This window comes from Saimiri boliviensis, chromosome 12 (assembly GCF_048565385.1).
Source record: "Saimiri boliviensis isolate mSaiBol1 chromosome 12, mSaiBol1.pri, whole genome shotgun sequence".
Classification (NCBI taxonomy): domain Eukaryota; kingdom Metazoa; phylum Chordata; class Mammalia; order Primates; family Cebidae; genus Saimiri; species Saimiri boliviensis.
Window position 1 is genome coordinate 8,327,092 of NC_133460.1, and position 26,783 is coordinate 8,353,874.

Sequence of the window (26,783 nt, forward strand, 5' to 3'; positions counted from 1 at the left end):
CTGAAGATATAAAGTGTTGTTACCACAGTAAAAAAAAAAAAAAAAAAAAAAAAAAAAAAAAAAAAAAAGCTGAAAAAACTTAAAGAAGAAAATACATATTTTAAAATATACATATATTTCAAGGCTGAAAACCGCTAGTACAGAGTAAACGGCTTGTCTACAAAGCCCAGCCTTACTTCCACTCTTGAGCAGGCGCTTCTCTTCCTCCTTGAGCTTGTTCTGTATCAGGCAGAGAGTGTTTTTAGCCTCCTGTGGAAGAGGAAAAACAGACTGAGGAGAGATGGCCCTTTTCTGGACTGTTCTAATCTTCTTCACTCTTACACCTAATACTCTGTTGTGTAAGGACTGCTAAGTTTGTGCTACAGAACAAGAAAAGAGCTAAACTCAAGGAAGGGGAAGAGAATTAACACTGCCTGGGCAACTCCAGTGTTCCAAAACTTGTTGCTCTCTCTCTGTCAGGTCACCTGGTGGCCTGGTGGACGGGGGCGCCCAGAGTGAAGCAGCTGCCTCACCCCCATGCTTCTCCAACTGCATGTCCCTGCTTCTGAGGAGAGTTAAATGCCCACATGTGCCTGGATGGCCTGGGGACACAGAACAGACACATATAACTTTAGGAAAAAGAGACATACAGATTTTATCATTTATTTTCCCTGCCCTGCCTTCAGATTTCAGCTCAAAAGATGCTCAATGATGGAACAGATCAAGATGGGAAGAGAAAGAAAGAAATGCTAATTTTAATTCCTGGGGTAGGGACAGGAGGAGGAAATATCTCAGGTCATAAAATGTGGCCCTAATTATCAAGAAAAGAGAATGGGGGCTGGGCATGGTGGCTTACACCTGTAACCCCCGTGCTTTGGGAGGCCAAGGCAAGGAGGATCACTTGAGCCCAGGAGGTCTGAGGCTACAGTGAGCTACAGCCTGTGTTCCAGACAGAGTAGCAGGCAACAGAGTGAGACCCTATTGAGAAAGAGACAGAGAGATAGCCATAGAGGTAGAGATAAGAGATAGACATAGAGACAGAGAGAGAAACAGAGAGAGAAAGACAGAGAGACAGAGACAGACATGGAGGGAGGGAGGGAGAAAACTGGCTTTTAAATATTTTTGTTCTAAACAGTAAAAATAAAGCACTGTGTTTTAGGCATGGAGTATCTCAAGGTAACAGGTATTCTAAGGACAGAGAGTGAAAGTACATAGGAGAAAAAGCGATGTACTTGTTGAAGAAGAGGTAGGGTAGAGGGGCTCCCTTGGACGTTACCAAGGCCACCTACCCACCATTCTGAGGCATACTGTTTGGTTTGTTCTCTGAACCCAGAGGTGGCCCCGGATGATACAACAAAATGGCCAAGATTTCTTTGCACTGCCCTTGACTGTCCTTTCCCAGGTACCCAAATGTTTAAAATGTTCTAAACTCCAGACTCTTTCCAGTGCCCTCAAAATATGCCTGTCCTATATCGTTTCTCCATGGCCTGCCTGTGGCACCGAGTAATGCTAGTAACGAATTCCTCGCCAAGATGACATGTGTCCACACAGATGCATTAGGGACTCCCAGTTAGCCCTCCTGGATGACAAAACAGCTCTGCCCAACTCAAATGCCCAGGCTTGTAAGAAGCCTAGCATTACCTTAATACCAAAAGCTGTCAAGGGCATGAGAAACGGAGGCTGCAGATCAATTTCATCATGAAAATGGAGTCTAAATGACCATTGGATGGTTAAGAAGAAGTATCCCCAAGGGATAGGGGAATTCAAAAATTGATCACAACTTGGTTCAATTTCCTTTGCTCTAAAGTCCACATTTATCAGCTCATGCTAGGGTATAAAATAGTCCTTCCTAAATGGCCTTACTCATTGGGATGAGAAATACCTATAAGACAGTTGGTCAGGTTCAAGGCCACATATATTTCCCACAATCAATAAACTGCAATTCCTCTTTATAAAACAATCTCTAATGAGCTATTTTAGTGATTTAATTAACCAGGACTTGAAGATCTTTTTTTTGAGATGGTGTCTTGCTCTGTTATCCAGGCTACAGTACAGTGGTGCAATCTCAGCTCACTGTAACCTCCACCTCCCAGATTCAAGTGATTCTCCTGCCTTAGCCTTCTGAGTGGCTAGGACTACAGGCGCCCGTCACTGCGCCCAGCTAATTTTTGTATTTTTAGTAGAGATAGGGTTTCACCATGTTGGCCAGGCTGGTCTCAAACTCCTGACCTCAAGTGATCTACCCGCCTCAACCTCCCAAAGTGCTGGGATTATAGGAGTGAGCTACCATGCCTGGTTCTTTTTTTTTTTTTTCTCTGAGACAGAGTCTTGCTCTGTCAACCAAGCTGGAGTGCAGTGGCATGACCATGGCTCACTGCAATTTCAAACTCCCAGGCTCAAGCAATCCTCCCATCTCAGCCTCCCAAGTAGATGGGAACACAGGTATGCAACACCAAGCCCAGCTAATTTCTTTTTCCTTCATTGTAGAGACAGGGTCTCACTATGTTGCCTAAACTGGTCTTGGACTCCTGGGTTCCAGTGATCCTCCTGCCTAAGTTTCTCAAAATGCTGGGATTATAGGTATAAGCCATAGCACCTGGCCTTGAAAATCTTTATGTGAACTGACCGAGCAGGCTTTTTCATTTTTGGAGACAGAGTCTTGCTCTGTTGTCCAGGCTGGAGTGCAGTGGCACAATCTTGGCAACCTCTGCCTCCTGGGTTCAAACGATTATCCTGCCTCAGCCTCCCGAGTAGCTGGGACTACAGGCATGTGCCACCATGCCCAGCTAATTTTTGTATTTCCAGTAGAGACGGGGTTTTACCATGTTGGCCAGGCTGGTCTCAACCTCTTGACCTCAAGTGATCCACCCACCTTGGCCTCCTGAAGCCAAGCAAGCTTTTAAATCTGCACTTGAGACCAGCTACATAATTTGTGGGATCAGTGCAAAATAAAATGCACTCAGAAATTATTATGAATTTCAAGATTGTGACAACAGAGCCTGAAAGCAAGCAATGGCTCCTCTAGGGGCAGAGTGTTATGCAACCACACAGGCCTCAAGTCAGCCCTGTCTATACTTAGTTATTAACTGACTAAATCTGATGGAACATGGCACCGAATATTTGACAGCCCTGTAGTCCACGAAGGTACACTACCAGCAAAACAAATGAATTACACGAGCAGTCCTCAGACTGACCAAGGAGAAGCAAAATGTCCTGATATTTTTTTCACAATGATATTAACAACATGACCTGTCACCAAGTACAAAATAACACACCAGAAGGAATGGCCTAACAGAGGACAGGCTAAGCTCACCTCAAATCTTTCTTGCTCCATCCTATGGTAGTCTTCAAGCTGTTGTTCCAGGTAAGTCAGATTTTGAAATTTCTCCAGATAAATGTCATACTGCTTTTGTAATTCTTCCTCAACCTTTTCATACTCATCCATAAAGCATGGCCTAAAACAAGCAAATGAAATAAAAATGAAAAGGTGAACTCATATGCAGTAGTTTGAAATGGGTATTCACAGTTCCAAACTCCATGGTGGCTTTCTTTGGAAACCCTTAATTAGAGAAGGTCCTTCATTCTTGTAACTACTTAAAAATATTTTCCTTTCTTGTTCCTCCCCACAAAATGAAGATACTTCTTTTTCATCATAAGATGTGCTCTTTGTAAAAACCTGAAATAATCCTGAAAGTATGAAGAATGATGTAAAAATTACTAATAATTCCATCACCAAGTATAAGCGCTTGATATCTGACACGTATCGCTCCAGACTTTTCTATGCATAAATATAGATAGGAATGCATTTTAAACTAAAATTAAATATACCAAGAAGTTTTATAACCTTTTTTTCATTTCAATATAGCATAATGTCAATAGAGTTAAAAATAATCAGGCCGGGCACAGCGGCTCACATCTGTAACCCTAGCACTTTGGGAGGCTGAGGTAGGAGGAGGTTTGAGCCCTGGAGTTCGAGACTGCAGTGAGTGAGGATCCTCTGACCTAGCCATGGCACCCTAGCCCTCCAGCCTGCGTGACACAGCCAGACCCCATCTCTAAAGACAAAAAAATCACATTCCAGACACATCTCTCAAAATCAACAAATTAAATACATATAATTATCTTATTTGGGTATAATGTTCTACTGTAGGCCGGACACAGTGGATCACACCTGTAATCCTAGCACTTTGGAAGGCGTAGGTGGGCGGATCACCTGAGGTCAGGAGTATGAGACCAGCCTGGCCAACATAGTGAAACCTCGTCTCTACTAAAAACACAAAAATTAGCTGGGTGTGGTGGCACATGCCTGTAATCCCAGCTACTTGGGACGCTGAGGCAGGAGAATCGCTTGAATCCAGGAGGCGTAGGTTACAATGAGCTGAGACTGCACCACTGTACTCCAGCCTGGGTGACAGAGTGAGACTCCATCTCAAAAATAATAATAATAATGTTCTACTGTCAGGATATTACAAATTTTAAGCAGTCCTCTAAAAAGGGGACCATAGGCTGTTATAAATTAAAGCTGTTGTTTTGTTTTTTTGAGACAGGGTCTCACTTTGTCACCCAGGCTAGAGTGCAGTGATGCGATCATGGCTCACTGCAGCATCAAATGCCTGGGATCAAGCGACCCTCCTGCCTCAGGCCCCCAAGTAGCTGGGACTACAGACATGTGCCATCATGGCCTGGCTATTTTTTATATTTTTTGTAGACGTGAGGTTTAGCCATGTTGCCCAGGCTGACTCTTGAACCTGAGTTCAAGTGATCTGCCCACGTTGGCCTCTCAAAAGTGCTGGGATTACAGAGTGAACCGCTGTGCCCAGCCTAAAGAGGTTTTTTTTTTTTGAGACGGAGTTTCGCTCTTGTTACCCAGGCTGGAGTGCAATGGCGCGATCTCGGCTCACCGCAACCTCCGCCTCCTGGGTTCAGGCAATTCTCCTGCCTCAGCCTCCTGAGTAGCTGGGATTACAGGCACGCGCCACCATGCCCAGCTAATTTTTTGTATTTTTAGTAGAGACAGGGTTTCACCATGTTGACCAGGATGGTCTCAATCTCTCGACCTTGTGATCCACCCGCCTCGGCCTCCCAAAATGCTGGGATTACAGGCTTGAGCCACCACGCCTGGCGAGGTTTTTAAACAATAAAATTTTTTTTTAAAAGGCCAGGTACAGTGGTTCATGCCTGTAATCTCAACATTTTGGGAGGTGGAGATAGGTGGATCACAAGGTCAGGAGTTCAAGATCAGCCTGCCCAAGATGGTGAAACCCCATCTCTACTAAAAACACAAAACATTAGCCAGGTGTGGTGGTGGGCACCTGTAATCCCAGGTATCTGGGAGGCTTAGGCAGAGAACTGCTTGAATTTGGTAGGGGGAGGTTACAGTCAGTCAAGATCACTGTACATAATCCCGCAACAGAGCGGGACTTCATCTCAAAAAAAAAAAAAAAAAAAAAAAAAAAAAAAAAAAAAAAAAGACCAGGCACTGTAATCCTATCATTTTGGGAGGCTGAAGCAAGCAGATCGCCTGCGGTCAGGAGTTCAAGACCAGCCTGGCAAACGTGGTGAAACCACATCTCTACTAAAAATACAAAAATTAGCTGAGCATGGTGGTGCCATGCCTATAATCCCAGCTACTCAGGATGCTGAAGGAAGAGAATTGCTTGAACCAGGGAAGTGGAGGTTGTAGTGAGCTGAGATCATGCCACTGCACTCCAGCCTGAGCAACAAGAATGAAACTCTGTCTCAGAAAAAAAACAACAACAACAAAAAAAACATAAAAATCGATTTCAACTGGTTTGGTGAACTTTTTCTTTCTTTCTTTTTTTTTTTTTTTTGAGACGGAGTTTCGCTCTTGTTACCCAGGCTGGAGTGCAATGGCGCGATCTCGGCTCACCGCAACCTCCGCCTCCTGGGCTCAGGCAATTCTCCTGCCTCAGCCTCCTGAGTAGCTGGGATTACAGGCACGCACCACCGTGCCCAGCTAATTTTTTGTATTTGTAGTAGAGACAGGGTTTCACCATGTTGACCAGGATGGTCTCGATCTCTTGACCTCATGATCCACCCGCCTCGGTCTCCCAAAGTGCTGGGATTACAGGCTTGAGCCACCGCGCCCGGCTAACTTTTTTTTTTTCTTATTATTGACCTTAAAGGGAAAACTCTACTCTTTTAAAAATATAAGCAGATAAACTAAGAAATAATTATAATCTTTTGAACTGAAGCAAAACAAAGAGACTTTTCTGTTAAAAGGATTTGTAGCTTAACAAAAATGAATTGATGCTTTAAAGATGGAATGTGTCAACCAGATAAATCTATCTCGTGGTACTGACTTTTTTTTTTTTTTTCTTCCATGAGGGTCCAGAGGTAAAGCACTGGTTTCAGGAGGGGAAGGAAGGGCCTGGGCCTTGCAGTGGGTGGGGAGGAGCGTGGCCGCTCCCTGTGGTTGCTTCCAGGTGCTGGCTCCCCACAGACCTCAGGATAGCGGCCAGGGTGGAGCCAGCCACCAACATCCAAATAGGCAAAACACATTCAAGCAGAGGCGGCAGCTGGGAAGAGGAAGGAGCCAAGAGAGAAAGAAAAATAAAGGGAGAATGAAAAGGGAGAAAGAGCAGCAGCATGGGGGAGGAAAAGACGAAGACACAGCAAAGGAAAGAGGCACAGAACGAGGAAGAGAAGAGAGAGAACCCCAGAAACTCGAGGAACACACTGAAGAGGTGCCACTATTCTCCATCGGTATTCCCGAGAAATACATTTCCAATGAGGTAAAGTAGGAAGAAAGATGAATTACTGACTGATGAAGAATGATCAAGGTTTAAATAAAGCCTCAAATCTATGCCAAAAAAAGGGCAGGAGTATGTTTCTGTTTCTATCTAATTTATGGCAAGCTCTTAGAAGAGCAAGTCTGGATTTCCCCGTCTGGATTCACTTACTCTGCCTTGAGTTCCAAGAAGCTGTAAAAGCTTAAAGGGCAGTGAAAGCATTAAGTGGTTTTCCAGACATACTGCAAGCAGTAAAGAGAATGAGTTTAGCCATCTGCTTGTTACGACAGGCAACACATGTACATTCTGAGGTGAAGATATCCTTACGTAAGGCTTTTTTCATCAGTTCAGAAGAGTTAGATCACATTCTATTCTCTTAGTCTTTGTTCTAACTTTTTTTTTTTTCCCTTTAGAGTCAGGGGCTCATTCTGTTGCTCAGGCTGGAGTGCAGTGATGCAATCATAACTCACTGCACCCTCAACCTCCTGGGCTCAAGCAATCCTCCTGCCTCAGCATCCCAAGTAGGTAGCTGGGACTACAGGTGTGTATCACCATATCTAGCTAATTTTTAAAATTTTTAGAGATGGGGATTCATTATGCTGCCCAGGCTGGTCTCAAACCCTTGGGGTCAAAAGAACCCCCCACCCCATTCTCACAAGTAGCTGAGATTTCAGACACGAGCCACCATGCCCAGTTTGTTTTAACTTTCCGGGACATCTTTCTATTCATTCTCCAAGTGTTCATACCTACCTGACACTCTGCAGAGTCTCTAGACGCTTCCGATTTCTTTCCAGTTCTAATTTTCTCTTTTCAATTTTGGCTTCTAAATTAGCTTCATCAGAGGCCACATTATTGAGCAGGTCTTTAGTCTTCTGAACCTGTGTCTATATTTAATAGGAAATAATGAGACAATGTGGCAATAAAAACAGCCATCCTAACTCTTAGAAGAATTTTGGAACTCTTCAGGCATAGCAACATTACGCTAAACAAACACAAAAGCAAACAAATAAAGCAGACACTTCCCCAAGCAATGACTCACTTAACCCACTAGTTACAGGGAGAATGTCACGCAGGTCCAGAAAAAGTTATCTTTTCTTCTCCACCCCCATGAAAAGCAGATGTTTCTGCCGAGGGAAAGAAGTGAAGATGGAAAGAAGAGCGTCCTGGTCAAGGTAGAGAGGACGGCAGTCTTCTGTCTGGCTCGCTTGGCTACAACAAGGTACACATTACTCTGGACAGTCAGTCTGCCTTAACATTCAGGCCATGCCCCTAGTTGTAAACACCCGAGTTACAGAATACAAGCACGCCAAGTACTGCTCTACGAGGAAGGGAGAGAAAGCAACAGCTGGTCTCAGCCCTGCCCCACCACCTGCTGGCATTGAGAGAAGGTCCTCTTCCCTCTCCCTGACAAGAGAAACTTGACTACAGACTGAAAAAAAAGGAGAAAGCACTCTGAAGTCAGTACAGAAGCAGCTCCTGCAGTGGCACTGACCACACTGGTATGCGCCAGCTCTGGAAGGGGCCCAGGGCAACAGTCGGACAGAGGCCCTTAGGCAACAGAGGCTGAGTAAGGAAGGGAGAGGGGACACAAGGCCACTGACGGTGACGCAAGGCTCCACGGTTCATCTGAAGCGAGCAGTCATAGGCAGCGCACTGGCTTCACACGCGTCTTGTCTGATGGCCGGCCAGGTCGCATGCCTTGCTTCAGAGCTCCGATCTCTTCATGAGAAATCTGGACTGCCACCCAGTTGGGCATGCAACTGCCTCACCGGGTTCTCGCTTTCCAGCCCTGCATTAAGTTCCGAATGGCCAAGATGGGGCACTTTGCCTATGGGTAGCATCCCATAAACAGGTTACTCACTGTTTTCCTGCAGGTCTCTGAAAAGCTATGGGCTCCACAGAGAAATGGCCTAAGAAGCCCAGACGCTCTCCATGATTCTCAGAGATGGTGTGTTTTGGAAGCAGCCACTGTTATCGACAATGCATTTATGGTCTGATTTTTTTGGTCTAAGTACACTAAGCATTTCTAAGATACTTTGATTAAAATAATCATATCCTTATCCATTTGCTTTAAGTGTCTTAAAGCCCCCAGGACAAATGTGAGTTCACCCTCACAGGAAGAAAGGTGTGTCTCCTTTCAGAGCAACTTGAGTTAACGGCAACTATTTCCCTGAACCAAAGTCAGATTAAAGCCTAGTGAACTTATCTGACCTTAAACATACCTGTTTCTCAAACAAGAAACATCCATAGTCCAAAACAGCTGTATAAACAATTTTCCCTGGTTTCCGAAATAAATGACCTATACTTCCTAACCCCTTTTAAGTACCCATGTTTTTGTTTTTGTTTTGTTTTTAGAATGATCAAACATCATAGGTATTTTCCAACAATGCAAGGTGTCTTAAGAGATGTCTATAAGAGCCGGGCGCGGTGGCTCAAGCCTGTAATCCCAGCACTTTGGGAGGCCGAGGCGGGTGGATCACGAGGTCAAGAGATCGAGACCATCCTGGTCAACATGGTGAAACCCCGTCTCTACTAAAAATACAAAAAATTAGCTGGGCATGGTGGTGCGTGCCTGTAATCCCAGCTACTCAGGAGGCTGAGGCAGGAGAATTGCTTGAACCCAGGCGGCGGAGGTTGCGGTGAGCCGAGATCGTGCCATTGCACTCCAGCCTGGGTAACAAGAGTGAAACTCCGTATCAAAAAAAAAAAAAAAAAAATTAGCTGGGCATGGTGGCGTGTGCCTGTAATCCCAGCTACTCAGGAGGCTGAGGCAGGAGAATTGCCTGAACCCAGGAGGCGGAGGTTGCGGTGAGCCGAGATCGCGCCATTGCACTCCAGCCTGGGTAACAAGAGCGAAATTCCGTCTCAAAAAAAAAAAAAAAAGAGAGAGATGTCTATAAGAAACGAACCCTGCCCTCTCTTGGGTGTTCTACTTTTAACATATTCGTGCTAAGGGCAGATTGATGCCGTGTTCACCTGATTCAGTTAGAACACTAGCAAGCATAAGAATATAATTTTTTTTTTAATTTTTAAATTTAGAAACAATCTAAAATTTACAGAAAAGCTGTTGTAAAATATAAAGCGTTTTTCCCAACCTAGGTGACAGGAAGTTGCTGACCAGATGTTCCAACACCCTGAATACTTTACTGTATATTTCTTACAAATAAGGACTTTCTCCTACATTCTCAGAATACAATCAAAACAGGAAGCCGGTACTGACACACTACCACCATCTAACCCCAGCCCCATTCCACTGTCCCCACTTGCCCCTGTGAGGTCCCAACAGCAGACAGGAGCCACCTATGTGTCCTGTCATCACATCTCCATAGCCTCTCCCTCAGTCTGAAATGCCCCTCAAGTTTCCTTGACTGTCAGGACCTTTTCCCTTTGGGAGTGTACAGCCTGGTTAGTCTGTAGAATGCCGCTCAATCCGGCTTTGTCTCATTAAAGCCAGGTATGCATCGTTGGCAGGAACACTCACAAGTGACCACATCGTAACAAGGCACGCGTAGTTTTGATTTGTTCTGTAATGATGTTCACTTTGATCACTTGATTAAGGGGGTAACTGACAGGCTTCTCCCTGAGACTCGACTCCCCTCTGTAATTAATAAGTATTCTGTGGGCCAGGCATGGTGGCTCATGACTGCAATCCCAGCACTTTGGGAGGCCAAGGCAGGCAGATCACCTGAAGTCAGGAGTTTGAGACCAGCCTGGCCACACATGGCGAAACCCCATCTCTACTAAAAAAAAAACAACAAAAATTAGCTGGGTGATACACGCCTGTAATCCCAGATACTTGGAAGGCTGAGGCACGAGAATTGCTTGTACCCAAGAGACAGAGATTGCAGTGAGCTGACATGGCGCCACTGCACTCCAGCCTGGGCGACAGAGTGAGATACCATCTCAAAAATAAACAAACAAATAAATAAATAAAAGTACAATAATTAGCCGGTTATGGTGGTGTGCGCCAATAATCCCAGCTACTCAGGAGGCTAAGGCATGAGAATCACTTGAACCCGGGAGGCAGAGGTCACAGTGAGCTGAGGTTGTGCCACTGTACTCCAACCTGGGCAACAGAGCGAGACTCTGTCTCAAAACGAAAGGAAAAAAAACAGTACTTCGTGGAAAGCTACTTTGAAACTGCATGAAATGACCTGCTCCTCCTCAGCTTTCAATACTCATGTTATTTTTTCATGCCAGTGAGAACTCATGGTTCCCTATTTCATGCTATTATACCATAAAATTAATTACTCTAACTTATTTAATTTGATACTTTAAAAGCCTATGATTTTTAGAACTTTTTACAACTCACAGCAAATTCTTATTTTATGCCTATTCCAAATTTACACAGGGGCCCCTGTCATCTGTGTCTACTGAGTAAAATAAATCACCAATGATGACTGAAGGTCTATTGTGGATCAGAGATGAGGCTTGATATGCCCTGTGGTGATTAATGTTTATAAGGACCCCATACAGTTGGCACTGCAGTTCCTACCATTTTACAGATAAGGAAAGCGAGGCACAGAGAGGTTAAGTAACTTGCCTAAGATCACACAGCAGAATTCAAACCCAAGCAATCTGAGTCTAGAGTCATCCTCACGATTTGCCTTCCAACTGACTGCTTATAGATGAGAGAGTAATTGATGTGGGTGAGCAGTAAACAATGGTGATCCATCGACTTACTACAGTGCTGTTTAAAATTTAGAAAACCGTGAAATCATTTAAATACTAATCAGTGAGGAATTGAGTAAACAAAATAAAACAGAGCATTATTTATTTAAAATTATTGAAGAATTTAAAATTATCAAATTACTGAAACTGATGAATTTTTAATAACATGAGAAGACGTTCTTATTTATAACGGGGGGAAAAAAAGGATAATAAGTGACCTAGGTAGGCTCAAATGTCCTCTAAATTTTTCATTTCCCCACTAACACATCCCTTGTTACTAAGCCTGGCTTGCTCTGTCTTGTACAAACAAGAAATGAGTATTTTTGAGTCCCAGGCATAAAAAACATGATATAAAGGCAAAGTCATCTTACCAAAATCTCTTTTATTGCAATTTTCATCACTTTTTCAGTCTCATTTATTTCCAAAGGTCTGGCAATGGCTTCTGTTCTCATTTCCTGGGGAAACAGTAAAATCATTTACATATATTTTCAGAAAAGGAGTTCTCAAAACCAATACTCCTAAATCTAGATGTGTCTTATGGACTGATTACCCAAAGTTTCATTACAATGTGGATCTCTGATGCAAAAACACTTCCACCATCACCTCCTATAATGTCTTCCACTATCTGAGTGCCCATCCAGCCTCTCTCCAGAGCTCAAGGTGCTACTCTTCAGCCAGAGGCCCCATGTGCCCCCAACTCTATGAGCAAAATTGAACTTAGCATCCATTATCTTTTCTCTGAAATGTGCTGCTGCTGCTTTTTTGTTGTTCTTGTTTAATAGATTTAGGGTCTCACTGTTGCCCAGGCTGGTCTCAAACTCCTGGGCTCAAGTGATCCACCTTCCTTGGCCTCCCAAACTGCTAGGATCACAGGCATGAGCCACTGTGCCTGGCCCCAAATTTGCTTCTTGACCTGATTCTGTCCAGGTGACCCCCAAACTAAGCACAGTTCAACTTGCTGTCAGGATCCCCTGCCAGTTTCTATAATCTTTCTTAGGGGCCGGGCGCGGTGGCTCACGCCTGTAATCCCAACACTTTGGGAGGCCGAGGCGGGTGGATCACGAGGTCAAGAGATCGAGACCATCCTGGTCAACATGGTGAAACCTCGTCTCTACTAAAAATACAAAAATTAGCTAGGCATGGTGGCACACGCCTGTAGTCCCAGCCACTAGGGAGGCTGAGGGAGGAGAATTGCCTGAACCCAGGAGGCAGAGGTTGCAGTGAGCTGAGATTGCACCATTGTACTCCAGCCTGGGTAACAGTGAAACTCCGTCTCAAAAAAAAAAAAAAATCTTTCTTAGGATGAAGTCCCTCTCAGTTGCCTATCACTAACAAACACAACTGGAAAGAACAATTACCATGGCCCTGCCCCTAGCATGAACCATTAACCAATCAAGGGAGATGTGTGACTATCATATCAGTGCTGAAAACTTCTGAGACATGGATTTTAATGTGGATATATTTATAAGGTTTTCTATAGACAATGTCTGTGTGACCCAAAATTCATGTGTTGAAACTCTAACCCACAATGTGATGAAGTTAGGAGGTGAGTCCTTTAGCGCATGATTAGCTCACAAGGGTGGCACCCTCAGGAGTAGGATTAGTGACCTCATTAGAGAAACCCTGGGGAGATCCCTCACTCCTGCTGCCATGTGAGGACTCAGAAACAAGGCACCATCTGTGGGGAATGAGCCCTTGTCAGACACCAAATCTGCTAGTGCTTTCATCTAGAACTTCCCAATCTCCAGAACTGTGAGAAACAAACGTCTGTTATTTACAAGTCACTCAGCTTATTGCGTTTTGTTACAGCAACCTGAATAGAGTAAGACAAGGTTCCTGGAGCACAGCGTCAGCATTGGTCGTGTGCTCCCTTTCCTCTATGGTGCATGTTTGCACGCTGGTGGGAACAGGCAAGGGCAGGGTGAGGACTTAGTCACGGAGGCAGAGCTCATGCCTTGCCTGTGGCTGATGCTGCTCCTCAGTAAATGTTTACCGAGTGAAAGAAAAACAAACATTGGCTCTTCCTTGGATCATGACGACACACAGAGTTTGAAAAGTACTATATTCAGGGTCTCACGATTTCTTTGGGAACAGTTCGGCCACTGGTTACTTCATCATTCTTTACAGGACGGTGTTGAAAGAGTCCCCGTGGGATGGAAGTGAAGTCTCACAATAATGCCACAGCTCCAGTGGCAATCAGCAAGTGGCCAGCTCCTGTCTCTGGGTCTCTTAAGGACATGTACAGATAAACATAACAACACTGCACTACAAACAGAACACAGGGAAAGCCTGGAGTTGCCTTACTCATCACCTGAATTAGCGAGCAGGTATCAGTCGCAGTTTCGTTCTGCCAATCACACTTTACTGGATGGTAACTGCCAAGTCAATATACGATAAGCAGGGATAGTAACCTGGCACCCAAGTCCCTCTTCCCCAGACTTCCACTTCCGGTTTGCTCCCAGGGTATGCCAGAACACAGACAAGGCAGTGAGAAGGAGAAGCCATGGCTGGCACTCCTGACAGGAAGTGAATGAAAGAAATTCACTTAATCTTAAAGTATTAGACTGAGCATGTAAGTTTCAAATGCCATAAATCTTTATAGGTAAGGATTAAACACTACTCCACTCTAGGCCTGGAGCAGTGGCTCATGCCTGTAATCCCAGCACTTTGGGAGGCTGAGGCAGGTGGATCACTTGAGATCATGAGATTGAGACCAGCCTGGCCAACATGATGAAACCCCATCTCTATTAAAAATTCAAAAATTGGCTGGGCACAGTGGCTCAAGCCTGTAATCCCAGCACTTTGGGAGGCCGAGGCGGGTGGATCACGAGGTCAAAAGATCGAGACCATCCTGGTCAACAGGGTGAAACCCCGTCTCTACTAACAATACAAAAAAAAATTAGCTGGGCATGGTGGCGCATGCCTGTAATCCCAGCTACTCAGGAGGCTGAGGCAGGAGAATTGCCTGAACCCAGGAGGCGGAGGTTGCGGTGAGCTGAGATTGCGCCATTGCACTCCAGCCTGGGTAACAAGAGCAAAACTCCGTCTCAAATTAAAAAAAAAAAAAATTCAAAAATTAGCCAGGCGTAGTGACATGCACCTGTAATCCCAGATACTCAGGAGGCTGAGGCAGAATAATCTGCGAAACCTGGGAGGCAAAGGTTCCAGTGAGCCGAGATCGAGCCACTACACTCCAGCCTGGGCAACAGAGCGAGACCCTGTCTGAAAAAAATAACAAAATTTTAAAAATAAAAAATAAACACTACTCCACTCTTTAATAGCTGCTTAAATGCAGGTGATAGCACATACTTCTTGGCTGACATTGGCTGGAATAAGGATTGCAAATCAAACCAGTCTCCATTGCAACATCAACTTCAGCTGACTGGAATTGACGCCAAGATCGCTGGTCTCAAACTCTGCTGTTAGAATCATCTGTGAAAATCTGAAAACTCCCTGTGCCCAGGTCACATTCCATAAGGAGGACCTCAGAGTGAAAGCCAGGCTTCAGGAGTCTTTAGAGATTCCAGGGTATTTGCACTGTGCAGCCAGGTCTGGGAACTGCAAGCTCCAAAGAGAATTTTTGAGAAGAATGCTGAGGCAGAGTACACCAGAAGAAAGCATCATGGTCAATAAAGTGTGCCAGTGGCTATAACAAGGACAGCTTCATCACATGCCATGTACCTGCCGTTCCTGAACAAGAAGTTAAAGGTAGACCAGTGCCCACCAGAAGCAGGAAGGGCAGCTAACATCCTGTATCACCTTTCCACATGTTAGCTCATTCAGCCAGGTGTATTTCATTAAAAGACCACTGAAAAGGGAGAAACAGAATTGAAAAAGAAAATCCTGAAGAGAAAATCTGCATAGTTATGGAAGTACTGCAATGCTTACCCTCAACTCTACTTCCATGCCGAGTAAGTCATACAGAGATGCTCCTTTGGAGGTGATTTCAGATGCAAGCTGCCTGGCTGCCTTCAAATCTGCAATCTGGAAGGAAAATATCAAAAACAGAAACCTCAGCAACAGATTTTTTTGTTTGAGACAGAATCTCACTCTGTCACCAGGCGCCAGGCTGGAGTGCAGTGGCGCAGTTTCAGCTCACTGCTACCTCTGCCTCCCGGGTTCAAGCAATTCTCCTGCCTCAGCCTCCCAAGTAGCTGGGACTACAGGTGCATGCCACCACGCCCAGCTAATTTTTGTATTTTTAGTAGAAATGGGGTTTCATCATGTTCACCAGGATGCTCTCGATCTCTTGACCTCGTGATCCGCCTGCCTCGGCCTCCCAAAGTGCTGGGATTACAGGCGTGAGCCACTGCACCCAGCCAGCAATAGATTTTTAAAAATAGAGACAGGGGCCGGGCGCGGTGGCTCAAGCCTATAATCCCAGCACTTTGGGAGGCCGAGGCGGGTGGATCACGAGGTCAAGAGATCGAGACCATCCTGGCGAACGTGGTGAAACCCCGTCTCTACTAAAAATACAAAAAATTAGCTGGGCATGGTGGTGCGTGCCTGTAATCCCAGCTACTCAGGAGGCTGAGGCAGGAGAATTGCCTGAACCCAGGAGGTGGAGGTTGCGGTGAGCCGAGATCGCGCCATTGCACTCCAGCCTGGGTAACAAGCGTGAAACTCTGTCTCAAAAAAAAAATAGAGACAGGGTCTTGCTATGTTGCCCCAGCTGCTCTCTAACTCCTAGCCTCAAATGGCTCTCCCACCTCAGCTCCCTAAAGTGTTGGGATCATAGGCATGAGCCATCATGTTCAGCCACAGTTTTTGGTTTGTTTTTTTTTGAGATGAACTCTTGTTCTGTCACCCAGTCTGGAGTGCAGTGGTGCAATCTCAGCTCATTGCAACTTCCGCCTCCCGAGTTTAGGCCATTCTCCTGCCTCAGCCTCCCAAGTAGCTAGGATTATAGGCACCCACCACCATGCCCAGCTAATTTTTGTATTTTAGTAGAGATGGGGTTTCACCATCTTGGCCAGGCTGGTCTCGAACTCCTGACCTCGTGATCCATCTGCCTAAGCCTCCCAAAGTGCCAGGGTTACAGACGTGAGCCACCACACCTGGCCCAGTCACAGATTTTTAACAGACATTTAACCACCAGCCTGTTCATGTCAACTTTTTTTTTTTTTTTTGAGACGGAGTTTCACTCTTGTCGCCCAGGCTGGAGTGCAATGGCGCAATCTTGGCTCACTGCAACCTCCGCCTCCTGGGTTCAGGCAAATTCTCCTGCCTCAGCCTCCTGAGTAGCTGGGATTACAGGCACGCGCCACCATGCCCAGCTAACTTTTTGTATTTTTAGTAGAGACGGGGTTTCACCATGTTGACCAGGATGGTCTCGATCTCTTGACCGTGTGATCCACCTGCCTCGGCCTCCCAAAGTGCTGGGATTACAGGCTTGAGCCACCGCACCCGGCCATGTCAACTTCTATCTTTGGTAGGGACACGTGACCACAAACATGTGCTTCCCCAGTGACATGCTCACAGGCTGCAGGACACATGGTCAGGAAATGATCATCTAAGTACTAATGAGACGAATTCCAGGATGCCTGGATCTCTCCAAAAAACCTAATGTCAAGTCAAACTGCAACTGCCAACAAGGAGGCATAACTGGGAGAAAGCTGACAAGCTTCTTACCTGGACTGTGTGCCTGACAGCAGAGGAGTGACCACAGGAAGGGGCAGCCTGAGGGACACACATCCTCCTGCAGCAGCCTGATGGTGTTTCATTCTCCCACATCCTCCTTCTCTGCCTCAGACTTTCCTCCACAAGCCTGGAGAGGCTCCAGTGGGGCAGCACCCACTAAGGACTTACAATGATTCTGGGCTCCACAGAGCGGGCAGCTGTTGCCAGGAAGGCGATGACAACCACGATGAGGATTTAGCACTGAGTCCTTCACACAGGCTTCTTTCTTAAGATGTGCGTGTCGCCCCTTCTTCCTGGAATATGCTAACTCTTCTAAGGAGCCCAAACATAAACGTCTCCCTGCTCTGCTCCCTCTCCCTCTCTCGTGGACAACTCTAATCCCCACCTTCTGGCTCTCACTTTCTTTTTCTTTTTTTTTTTTTTTGAGACGGAGTTTCGCTCTTGTTACCCAGGCTGGAGTGCAATGGTGTGATCTCGGCTCACCGCAACCTCCGCCTCCTGGGTTCAGGCAATTCTCCTGCCTCAGCCTCCTGAGTAGCTGGGATTACAGGCACGTGCCACCATGCCCAGCTAATTTTTGTATTTTTAGTAGAGACGGGGTTTTACCATGTTGACCAGAATGGTCTCAATCTCTTGACCTTGTGATCCACCCGCCTCGGCCTCCCAAAATGCTGGGATTACAGGCGTGAGCCACCGCGCTCAGCCCTGGCTCTCACCTTCAAGCCACCAGCAACAACTCTCCCTCTTCACTTGCAGCTGATGGCTTGCTTCCCTCCTTGGTCCTCCAGGATCCAGCTTGCTCTGGTTCTACCTGCTTTTCTTCCTTTCCTGGCAGCACATCCCCAAACTTCTTTGCAGGAGTCTGTCCCCTTCCCCGCTTCTCAACAGTGGAGTCAGTCGGAGTTCCATTCCTGGACCCCCTTTCTTTTCTGCTGGCTCTGCTTCTATCCTCAAGGCTTTAATATCATCTGTGTGCTGATGCCTCCCCACCTCCAGCCTGGGCTCTCTCTGGGCTCCAGTCTCACACTCCAGCTACCTGAGCACCATCTCTACCTGGACAGCCAACAGGCATGGCACATGGAGCATGTCCAGAACCTTCTCCGTTTCAGTATACAGCAACTTTGTCCTGCCGAGGCTCACACCAAAAACTTCAGAGCAGTTTTATCTAATATAGTAACCACCAGCCACTAGCCATTTTCACTTAAATTATTTAAACATTTTTAAAAATGCAGATCTCAACTCAGTTCCTTAGCTGTGCTTGCCACATGTGGCCAGTGGCTCTTGCAGAGTATAGCACAGAGGTGGAACACACCCACCAGCTCAGCAAGCTCTGTTGCACGGCTGCCCGAAGACCTTGCCTGTAGCACCTGGCTTACATCATCCCATACATCATCCCGTGAGATCCACCACCAAAATATGCCCCAATCTCTAGACACTTCTGCTGTAAAGCATCGTTCCTGGTTAAAAAATCTGTGGCTGGCCATGGTGGCACACACCTGTAATCCTAACACTTTGGGAGGCCAGGGCAGGTGGATCATTTGAGGTCAGGAGTTCAAAACCAGCTTGGTCACCATGGTGAAACCCTGTCTCTACTAAAAAAAAAAAAAAAAATACAGCTGGGTGCTGTGGCTGATGCCTGTAATGCTAGCACTTTGGGAGGCCAAGGTGGGTGGATCACCTGAGGTCAGGAGCTCAAGACCAGCCTGGCCATCATGGTGAAACCCCACCTTTATTAAAAAAAATAAAAATAAATTTAAAAAATACAAAAAATTAGCTGGGCATAGTGGTGCACATCTGTAATCCCAGCTACTTGGGAGGCTGAGGCACAAGAATCACTTGAACCCGGGAGGCAGAGGTTGCAGTGAGCTGAGATTATGCCACTACACTCCGGCTTGGGTGACAGAGTGAGACTCCATCTCAAAAAAATAAAAAATAATAAAAATAAAAACCCACATGTGAGGGCAGGTGTGGTGGCTCATGCCTATAATCCCAGCACTTGGGTAGGCTGAGGCAGGCAGATCCCCCGAGGTCAGGAGTTTGAAACTAGCTGACTAACATGGTGAAACCCCATCTCTACTAAAATAAGAAAAATATAAAAATTAGCTGGGCATGGTGGTGCGCACGTGTAATCCCAGCTACTCAGGAGACTAGAGAATATGGCAGGAGAATCTCTTGAACCCAGAAGGCAGAGACGCAGGGAGCCAAGATCATGCCATTGCATTACAGACTGGGCAACAAGAGTGAAACTCCATCTTAAAGAAAAACCAAACCAAGACAAAAAACCCATGTGTGACTTTTCAAGCCCGACTATAGACAATGACAAGGCCTCACCTAGCAGGCCTCACCAGGGAAGCTTTCCTCCCTGCAGCAGACTTGGTGCTCAGCCAGTGCACTGTGGTCTCAGGCACTCTGCATGCCCTTGCTCTTAGGTGCATTCCCAGGCCTGGGCCCTCATTCCTAGGTCTCTCCTGAGGCCTTGGGTACAGGTGCTCCTCAGGCACCTCTGTGAGGCCTCCTCATGAGGGGCAGGAGGAGGCCTTGGAAACACCTTCCCCACTGACTCAGCACTTGGTCCTTTACCATTCCTAGTCTTTCCTCGCCACCCCACAGAGTCCACAGAACTGCAGAAGCCATCTGCTGGGGGCTGCAACACTGAGACGACCCATCTGCGTGGATTTACCTGGCTCCCGACCTGTGTGCCGATCCATAGGGGAATACGGCACAGTAGGAGTCAGTGCCTGCTCTGGTTTAAGAGTCCTGCTTATATTAACACACTGTAGCGAGAGAATAACGGCTTAACCTTCATTTCTGGCTTGCTGCTGTGGTGGCTCCCAGACATGAGACAGAGAGCCTCCGACAAGCACTCTGCCCAAAGCCACGGTCACCCCACGCTCTCTGAACAGGCTTGCTGCTTCCACCCCTACCTCCTGCTTCAGTCTGGTGGCAGCCTAGCAGCCAGAGCAACCCTTTGGGTGGGAAATAAGCATGGAGGGCTCTGCTCAGATCCCAACGATTCCCACCACCGAGGCAAAGGAAAAGGCTTTCCAGGGGTCTCCCAGGTGCCAGAGGGTCTGTCACTCCCACCCCTCATCACACGCCTTCTTTGCTTTTCCTCAAACAGACAAAACACATGTTTTTTCCCCAGACAAGGTCTCGTTCTATTGCCTAGGCTGGAGCGCAGTGGCATGAACATGGCTCAACTGCCTGGGCTCAAGCGATCCTCCATCTGAGCCTCTTGAGCAGCTGGGACCATAGGTGTGTACCACCCCACCTGGCTAATTGTTTTCTATTTTTGGTAGAAATGGTATCTCACAGGCCGGGTACGGTGGCTCACGCCTATAATCCCAGCACTTTGGGAGGCCGAGGCGGGTGGATCACGAGGTCAAGAGATCGAGACCATCCTGGTCAACAAGGTGAAACCCCGTCTCTACTAAAAATACAAAAATTAGCTGGGCATGGTGGCACGCACCTGTAGTCCCCGCTGCTCGGGAGGCTGAGGCAGGAGAATTGCTTGAACCCAGGAGGCAGAGGCTGCGGTGAGCCGAGATTGTGCCAATGCACTCTAGCCTGGGTAACAAGAGCGAAACTCTGTCTCAAAATAAATAAATTAATTAATTAATTAAAATAAAAAAGAAATGGTGTCTCACTATGTTGCCCAGGTTGGTCTCAAACTCTTGGCCTCAAAGGATCCTCCCACCTCAGCCTCCCAAGGTGCTCAGCTTACTGGTGTGAGTCACCACACCTGGCTCAAAACAAATTGTCATCCTGAGACACCCTGTGGCAACCTGCCACCTGTGCCACTCGCTCTTTCCCTCCCTCAGATCTCTGCTGGAAACACCATCCAATCCATGAGGCCTTCCTGATCACCCCATTTAAGATCACCCCCAGCAGCGTCCATCCCCATCCCAGCTTTATTATTCTCTGCAGCCTGCACCGCATCTGACCTTCCACACCTCTTACATTATTGTTCACAGTCTGACTCCCCCAACTAAAGAGCAGAAGCATACGATTTCTGTCCTTTTTGTTCACATCTGTATCCCCAAAACTTGAATGCAACCTGACAAATACTAAGCTTTTAATAGTTTAATTAATGGGCTGTGACTTTAACTTTACCAAAATACTGATGAGCACAAAACTGACAAACTGCCCTCGGCCGAGGAAGGAAAGCAGTAGACACCTTCCATTTCAGAGTTCGGCAAATCAGTAATCCAAAGCTGACTACAAGGTCTGCATTGTCCTTACCTTTGAGCTGAGATCAAACTTGAATTTGCTAACATCTTCCTCTACTATCTGAGAGCCCTCCATCCCCTTAGACTTCATGGCATTATAAAGGACGGATGTGATCTTCAACAGTTCTTTCACTGCATACCCATCTGCTTGATAAAGCTTCTTAGTGTTGAGCTTTATATGTGCTTTGGTGGCCTATTTTTAGACAAAAAAAAAAAAAAAGTTGAAGGCCCTTTCCACGTAATGTCTAAACCAAATCCCATGTAGGTAAGTTGAAAATGCCTCTGCTAGGCCGGGCGCGGTGGCTCATGCCTGTAATCCCAGCACTTTGGGAGGCCGAGGCAGGTGGATCACAAGGTCGAGAGATCGAGACCATCCTGGTCAACGTCGTGAAACCCCGTCTCTACTAAAAATACAAAAAATTAGCTGGGCATGGTGGCGCGTGCCTGTAATCCCAGCTACTCAGGAGGCTGAGGCAGGAGAATTGCCTGAACCCAGGAGGCGGAGGTTGCGGTGAGCCAAGATCGTGCCATTGCACTCCAGCCTGGGTAACAAGGGCAAAACTCTGTCTCAAAAAAAAAAAAAATTAAAAAAAAAAAAGAGAAAATGCCTCTGCTGACAACTGGGATACAACCCAGTAAGAGTAAAGCATTCAAGTGGCTCATATATTGTGAGTGGGTATATAAACTGGGACAATCTTGATGGAGAGCAATTTGGCAAAAGACAGCAAAATTACAAATGCACGTTAACTTTTCACCCAGCCATTCCAATTCTAAGACCTTATTCTAGTGATACACTCAAACACAAACGAAATGAGATGTATAGGTTATTTGTTACAGCATTGTTTCAAAGAGCAAAGCCTAACAACCTAAAAGCTTACCTATATAAATTACATAAATTATGGCATATCCATGCAAGCAATACCACTCAGGTGTAAACAGAATGAGGAAATTCTATATGTATTTAGAAACTTCTCTAAAATATGCCATTAAGTAAAGCAAGATGCTAAACATATTGTAGTGTACAATAACTACATCAAGCAGTATATAGTACACTAGCATTGTGTAAAACAAAAGAAAAATATCTATTTTTATTTGCACACACATAAACTCTGAAAGAGATTTAAAATAGTGGTTATGGTTGAGAGCAATGGCTCACGCCTGTAATCCCAGAACTTTGGGAGGCCGAGGTGGGCTGATCACAAGGTCAAGAGATCAAGACCATTCTGCCCAACAGGGTGAAACCTGTTGGGCAGGTTTCTCTCAAGGTGCAATCCTCCCTCCCACCTATACTAAAAATACAAAAATTAGCTGGGCATCGTGGCGCACATCTATAGTCCCAGCTACTAAGGAAGCTGAGGCAGGAGAATTTCTTGAATCTGGGAGGCAGAGGTTCCAGTGAGCCGAGATCACGCCACTGCACTCCAGCCTGGCAACAGAGCAAGACTCCATCTCAAAAAATTAAAAAAAAAAAACAAAAAACTATATATATATATATATTTTAAAACCCTGTCTTTTTTAAAAAAGTGTGTATCTATATATAGATAGATAGATACACAGATATCTATCTATCTATCTATATATAGATACACACTTTTTTTTTTTTTTGAGACTGAGTTTCACTCTTGTTACCCAGGCTGGAGTGCAATGGCGCGATCTCGGCTCACTGCAACCTCCGCCTCCCGGGTTCAGGCAATTCTCCTGCCTCAGCCTCCTGAGTAGCTGGGATTACAGGCACGTGCCACCATGCCCAGCTGATTTTTTGTATTTTTAGTAGAGACGGGGTTTCACCATGTGACCAGGATGGTCTCGATCTCCTGACCTCGTGATCCACCCGCCTCGGCCTCCCAAAGTGCTGGGATTACAGGTGTGAGCCACCGCACCCGGCCTACACTTTTTTTTTTTTTTAAAGACAGGGTTTCACCATGTTTGTCAGGCTGGTCTTGAACTCCTGACCTCAGGTGATCTGCCCCCCTTGGCCTCCAAAGTGCTTGGATTACAGGTGTAAGCCAGTACGCCTGGCCAAAAAACAAAATAACATAGTGGTTACTTGGAATGGAACTTGGCCTAGGGCAGAAGACAGGGTAGAAAGTCATTTTACTACATTTTGTTTCATATTTTTAATTTTTTTTTTTTTTTTTGAGATACGGTTTCACTTGGTCACCTGGGCTGGAGTTTAACCGCATGACTGACTGCAGCCTTAACCTCCCGGACTCAAGCAATCCTCCCTCCCACCTCAGCCTCCTAAGTAACTGAGACTACAGGCATATGTCAGCAAGCCCATCTAATTTTTTTTTTAATTTACTTTTTGTAGAGATAGGATCTCACTGTATTGCCCAGGCTGTTCTCAAACTCCTGGACTCAAACTGTCCTTCTACCTTGGCCTCTCAAGGTGCTAGGAATACAGGAATGAACAACGATGCTCGGCCCACTTTCAATTTGTGAGCTATGAAATGTGTTACCTATTCAAAAATAAACAAAATTGGCCGGGCGCGGTGGCTCAAGCCTGTAATCCCAGCACTTTGGGAGGCCGAGGCGGGTGGATCACGAGGTCAAGAGATCGAGACCATCCTGGTCAACATGGTGAAACCCCGTCTCTACTAAAAATACAAAAATTAGCTGGGCATGGTGGTGCATGCCTGTAATCCCAGCTACTCAGGAGGCTGAGGCAGGAGAATTTGCCTGAACCCAGGAGGCAGAGGTTGCGGTGAGCCGAGATCGCGCCATTGCACTCCAACCTGGGTAACAAGAGCAAAAAACCCCGTCTCAAAAAAATAAATAAATAAATAAATAAATAAACAAAATTTTAAACAAATAATGAATTAAAAAACAAACAGAAAGAACTTCGCTGGTGAAACGGCTCCACAGAAACCCAGCAATGGAATGGTTTTAGAAAGCAACTCAGGCCAGGCACATGGTGGCTCATGCCTGTAATCCCAACACTTTGGGAGGCCGAGGTTGGTGGATCACTTAAGGTTGGAAGTTTGAGTCCAGTGTGGCCAACATGGTGAAACCCGGTCTTTACTAAAAATACAAAAATTAGCCAAGTGTGGCAGCACGTGCCTGTAATCCCAGCTACTTGGGAGGCAGACGCAGGAGAATCGCTTAAACCTGGGAGGTGGAGGTTGCAGTGAGCCCAGGTTGTGCCACTATATTCCAGCCTGGGTGACAGAATGAGACTCCATTGCAAAAAAATAAAAATAAACTCAATTACTCAATTTGAATGTAGCCCTAATAAAGAGTCATTCTTTCTAGTTTACTTAATCTTATAACTCCACAAAATAACTGTCCACTAACCATGAACTGGGCAATTGCTTTAATGAAGAAAACTCGGTCCTGTTCAGTGTCCACATCAGGTGGGATGTCAGTCTGGGGCTCATACCTATCAGAGAGGGAAGGGGAGAGAGCACAGGTTAGCCAGGGAGAAAGTCCACTAAAGAGAATGTGGGCAACTGAGAGGACAGTGGGTCTGTAACACAACACTCTCCAAGTCCCCAAATATGGTAGTAAGAGTAAGACAAACTTCAAAAGCAAAACCAAACACCAAGGGAACAAATTCCCACCGAAGAACAGCTTTAACAGATTTCAAAAATCAAATATGGGGCTCAGCTTATAAAATTAAATCTCTCTCAGACCTCAACAGGTCATGAAACTAATCAGAACTGCTACCCTGGCTGACAACCCTTGACTCAGAGATCAATGCCAGGGCTGATTAGTCAGCTCTGAGCAGCAGCAGAGTTGAAGTTACTTTCTTCAAGGTACTGATACCAGGGGTCAGCAGACTACGGCCCCCAACCTGTACAGCCTGCAAGCTAAGAACAGTTTTTACATTTTAAGAAAAAGAGATGCAACAGAGATCTTATGCAGTCTCTGAGTTTTATGTTTAGCAAAAGGTAAAATATTTATTATCTGGTCCTTAACAGAAAAAGCTGCCAACTCTGAATCATATTCAATTTTTCACACACAGAAAAATCTACATTATTTCTAATCCAATGTACTGATTAAAGTGTGCAAAAAGGTCCCTGTCACTCTGAAGTGAGGGGCTGAAGAGCAGCCTAGCCCAGCACCCAAATGAGGAATCATCACTCTCCTTTTACCACTTCCTGGTATATTTCCGTCTCCCACAGCGTTCTCTAAACTCCGATGTTTGTTTTTTTTTTTTTTTTTTTTTTTTTTTTTGAGACACAGTCTCAATCTGCCCGGGCAGGCATGCAGTAGCATGATCAGTGGCACTGTGGCCTCAAACTCCTGGGATCAACTGATCCTCCTGCCTCAGCCTCCTGAGTAGCTGGAACTATGAGTGTGTACCACCCATGCTTGACTAATTGTTCTTTTGTGTGTGGAGACAGGGTCTTGCTATGTTGAACAGGCTGGCCTCAAACCCCTAGGATTACAAAGTGCTGGGCTGATAGGAATGAGCCACCGTGGCCAGCCACAGCTGCTTTTTAACAGGATACAAGCGGGTCTGTCAAACTCAAACATCATCAGACTCTTCCTTTTACAGCATCACAACCGTGTCCTCTTTTCTAGATGGCTAATAAATAAAATCCAGTATTCATTTTTAGACTTCAATAAAGTGCAGTTCTAACCTTTTCACAAGCCAGAGAAGCACTTCAGATACAAGTCCAAAATTGGGTGTTCGGAAATTTTCCATAGAGATATGTCGAGGGTATCCCAGGGCTCTCATCATCTCTGTGAAATCTGTCCAAGGTAAAATACAATTCAGTCAGTTCCTCATTGCACGGCAACTCCTTATTAAGATATTGTCTTTGCTTTTCCTTGTTATTTCCAACCTGTTGACAGCTTTAAGGTCTATTTGCCAACTTTCTACAAGAGATACCAAAAAGAAGACAAAATTTAAAATACCAAAAATGCTACTTCAAAAACACACATTCAAGTTCCAGGGGAGAAGTAGATGGCTATACACAAAAATGGAATTGAGGGATTAGCTGTGAATCTCATTTCTCTTTACTGCTAAAAATTAGAAACGCCTGATTTTATAAAATGTTATGAAGAAAAAGTATTTTAAAATATCAACAGTGGTTTGACTCAAATTCAGCTAATTAAAAATTATTTTAAAATGTTAATAGTGGTTGTTTCTGCGGGAAATGGGCAGGATCACATTCATGTCTCTGAGTTGTCTTTGTTTCTAATTTTTTTTTTTTTTTTTTTTTTTTGAGACAGAGTTTCGCTCTTGTTACCCAGGCTGGATTGCAATGGCGCGATCTCGGCTCACCGCAACCTCCGCCTCCTGGGTTCAGGCAATTCTTCTGCCTCAGCCTCCTGAGTAGCTGGAATTACAGGCACGCACCACCATGCCCAGCTAATTTTTTTATATTTTTAGTGGAGACGAAGTTTCACCATATTGACCAGGATGGTCTCGATCTCTTGACCTCGTGATCCACCCGCCTCGGCCTCCCAAAGTGCTGGGATTACAGGCTTGAGCCACCGCGCCCGGCCCCTTTGTTTCTAATTTTTAGTGAGCATATAGGACCCAAGTAACACAAGTTTTAAA

General features: G+C 45.6%; 1 protein-coding gene across 3 annotated transcripts in view; it reads right to left on the reverse strand.

Annotated features, from left to right (window-relative positions):
* The window catches only part of CLUAP1 (clusterin associated protein 1), a 43,586-nt gene that overhangs the window by 11,878 nt on the left and 4,925 nt on the right, over nt 1–26,783 (reverse strand). For 2 of the 3 annotated variants that reach the window (XM_039477845.2, XM_039477846.2), the window contains exons 2-9: nt 25,858–25,969; nt 24,566–24,650; nt 21,285–21,464; nt 15,291–15,386; nt 11,774–11,857; nt 7,482–7,615; nt 3,293–3,434; nt 177–249 (exon numbers count right to left, since the gene is read on the reverse strand). In XM_039477845.2, the coding sequence (XP_039333779.1) occupies nt 177–249; nt 3,293–3,434; nt 7,482–7,615; nt 11,774–11,857; nt 15,291–15,386; nt 21,285–21,464; nt 24,566–24,650; nt 25,858–25,969 (906 nt within the window). The remainder of the gene's footprint in view (nt 1–176; nt 250–3,292; nt 3,435–7,481; nt 7,616–11,773; nt 11,858–15,290; nt 15,387–21,284; nt 21,465–24,565; nt 24,651–25,857; nt 25,970–26,783) is intronic. The other variant, XM_003928466.4, reaches the window with a different exon arrangement.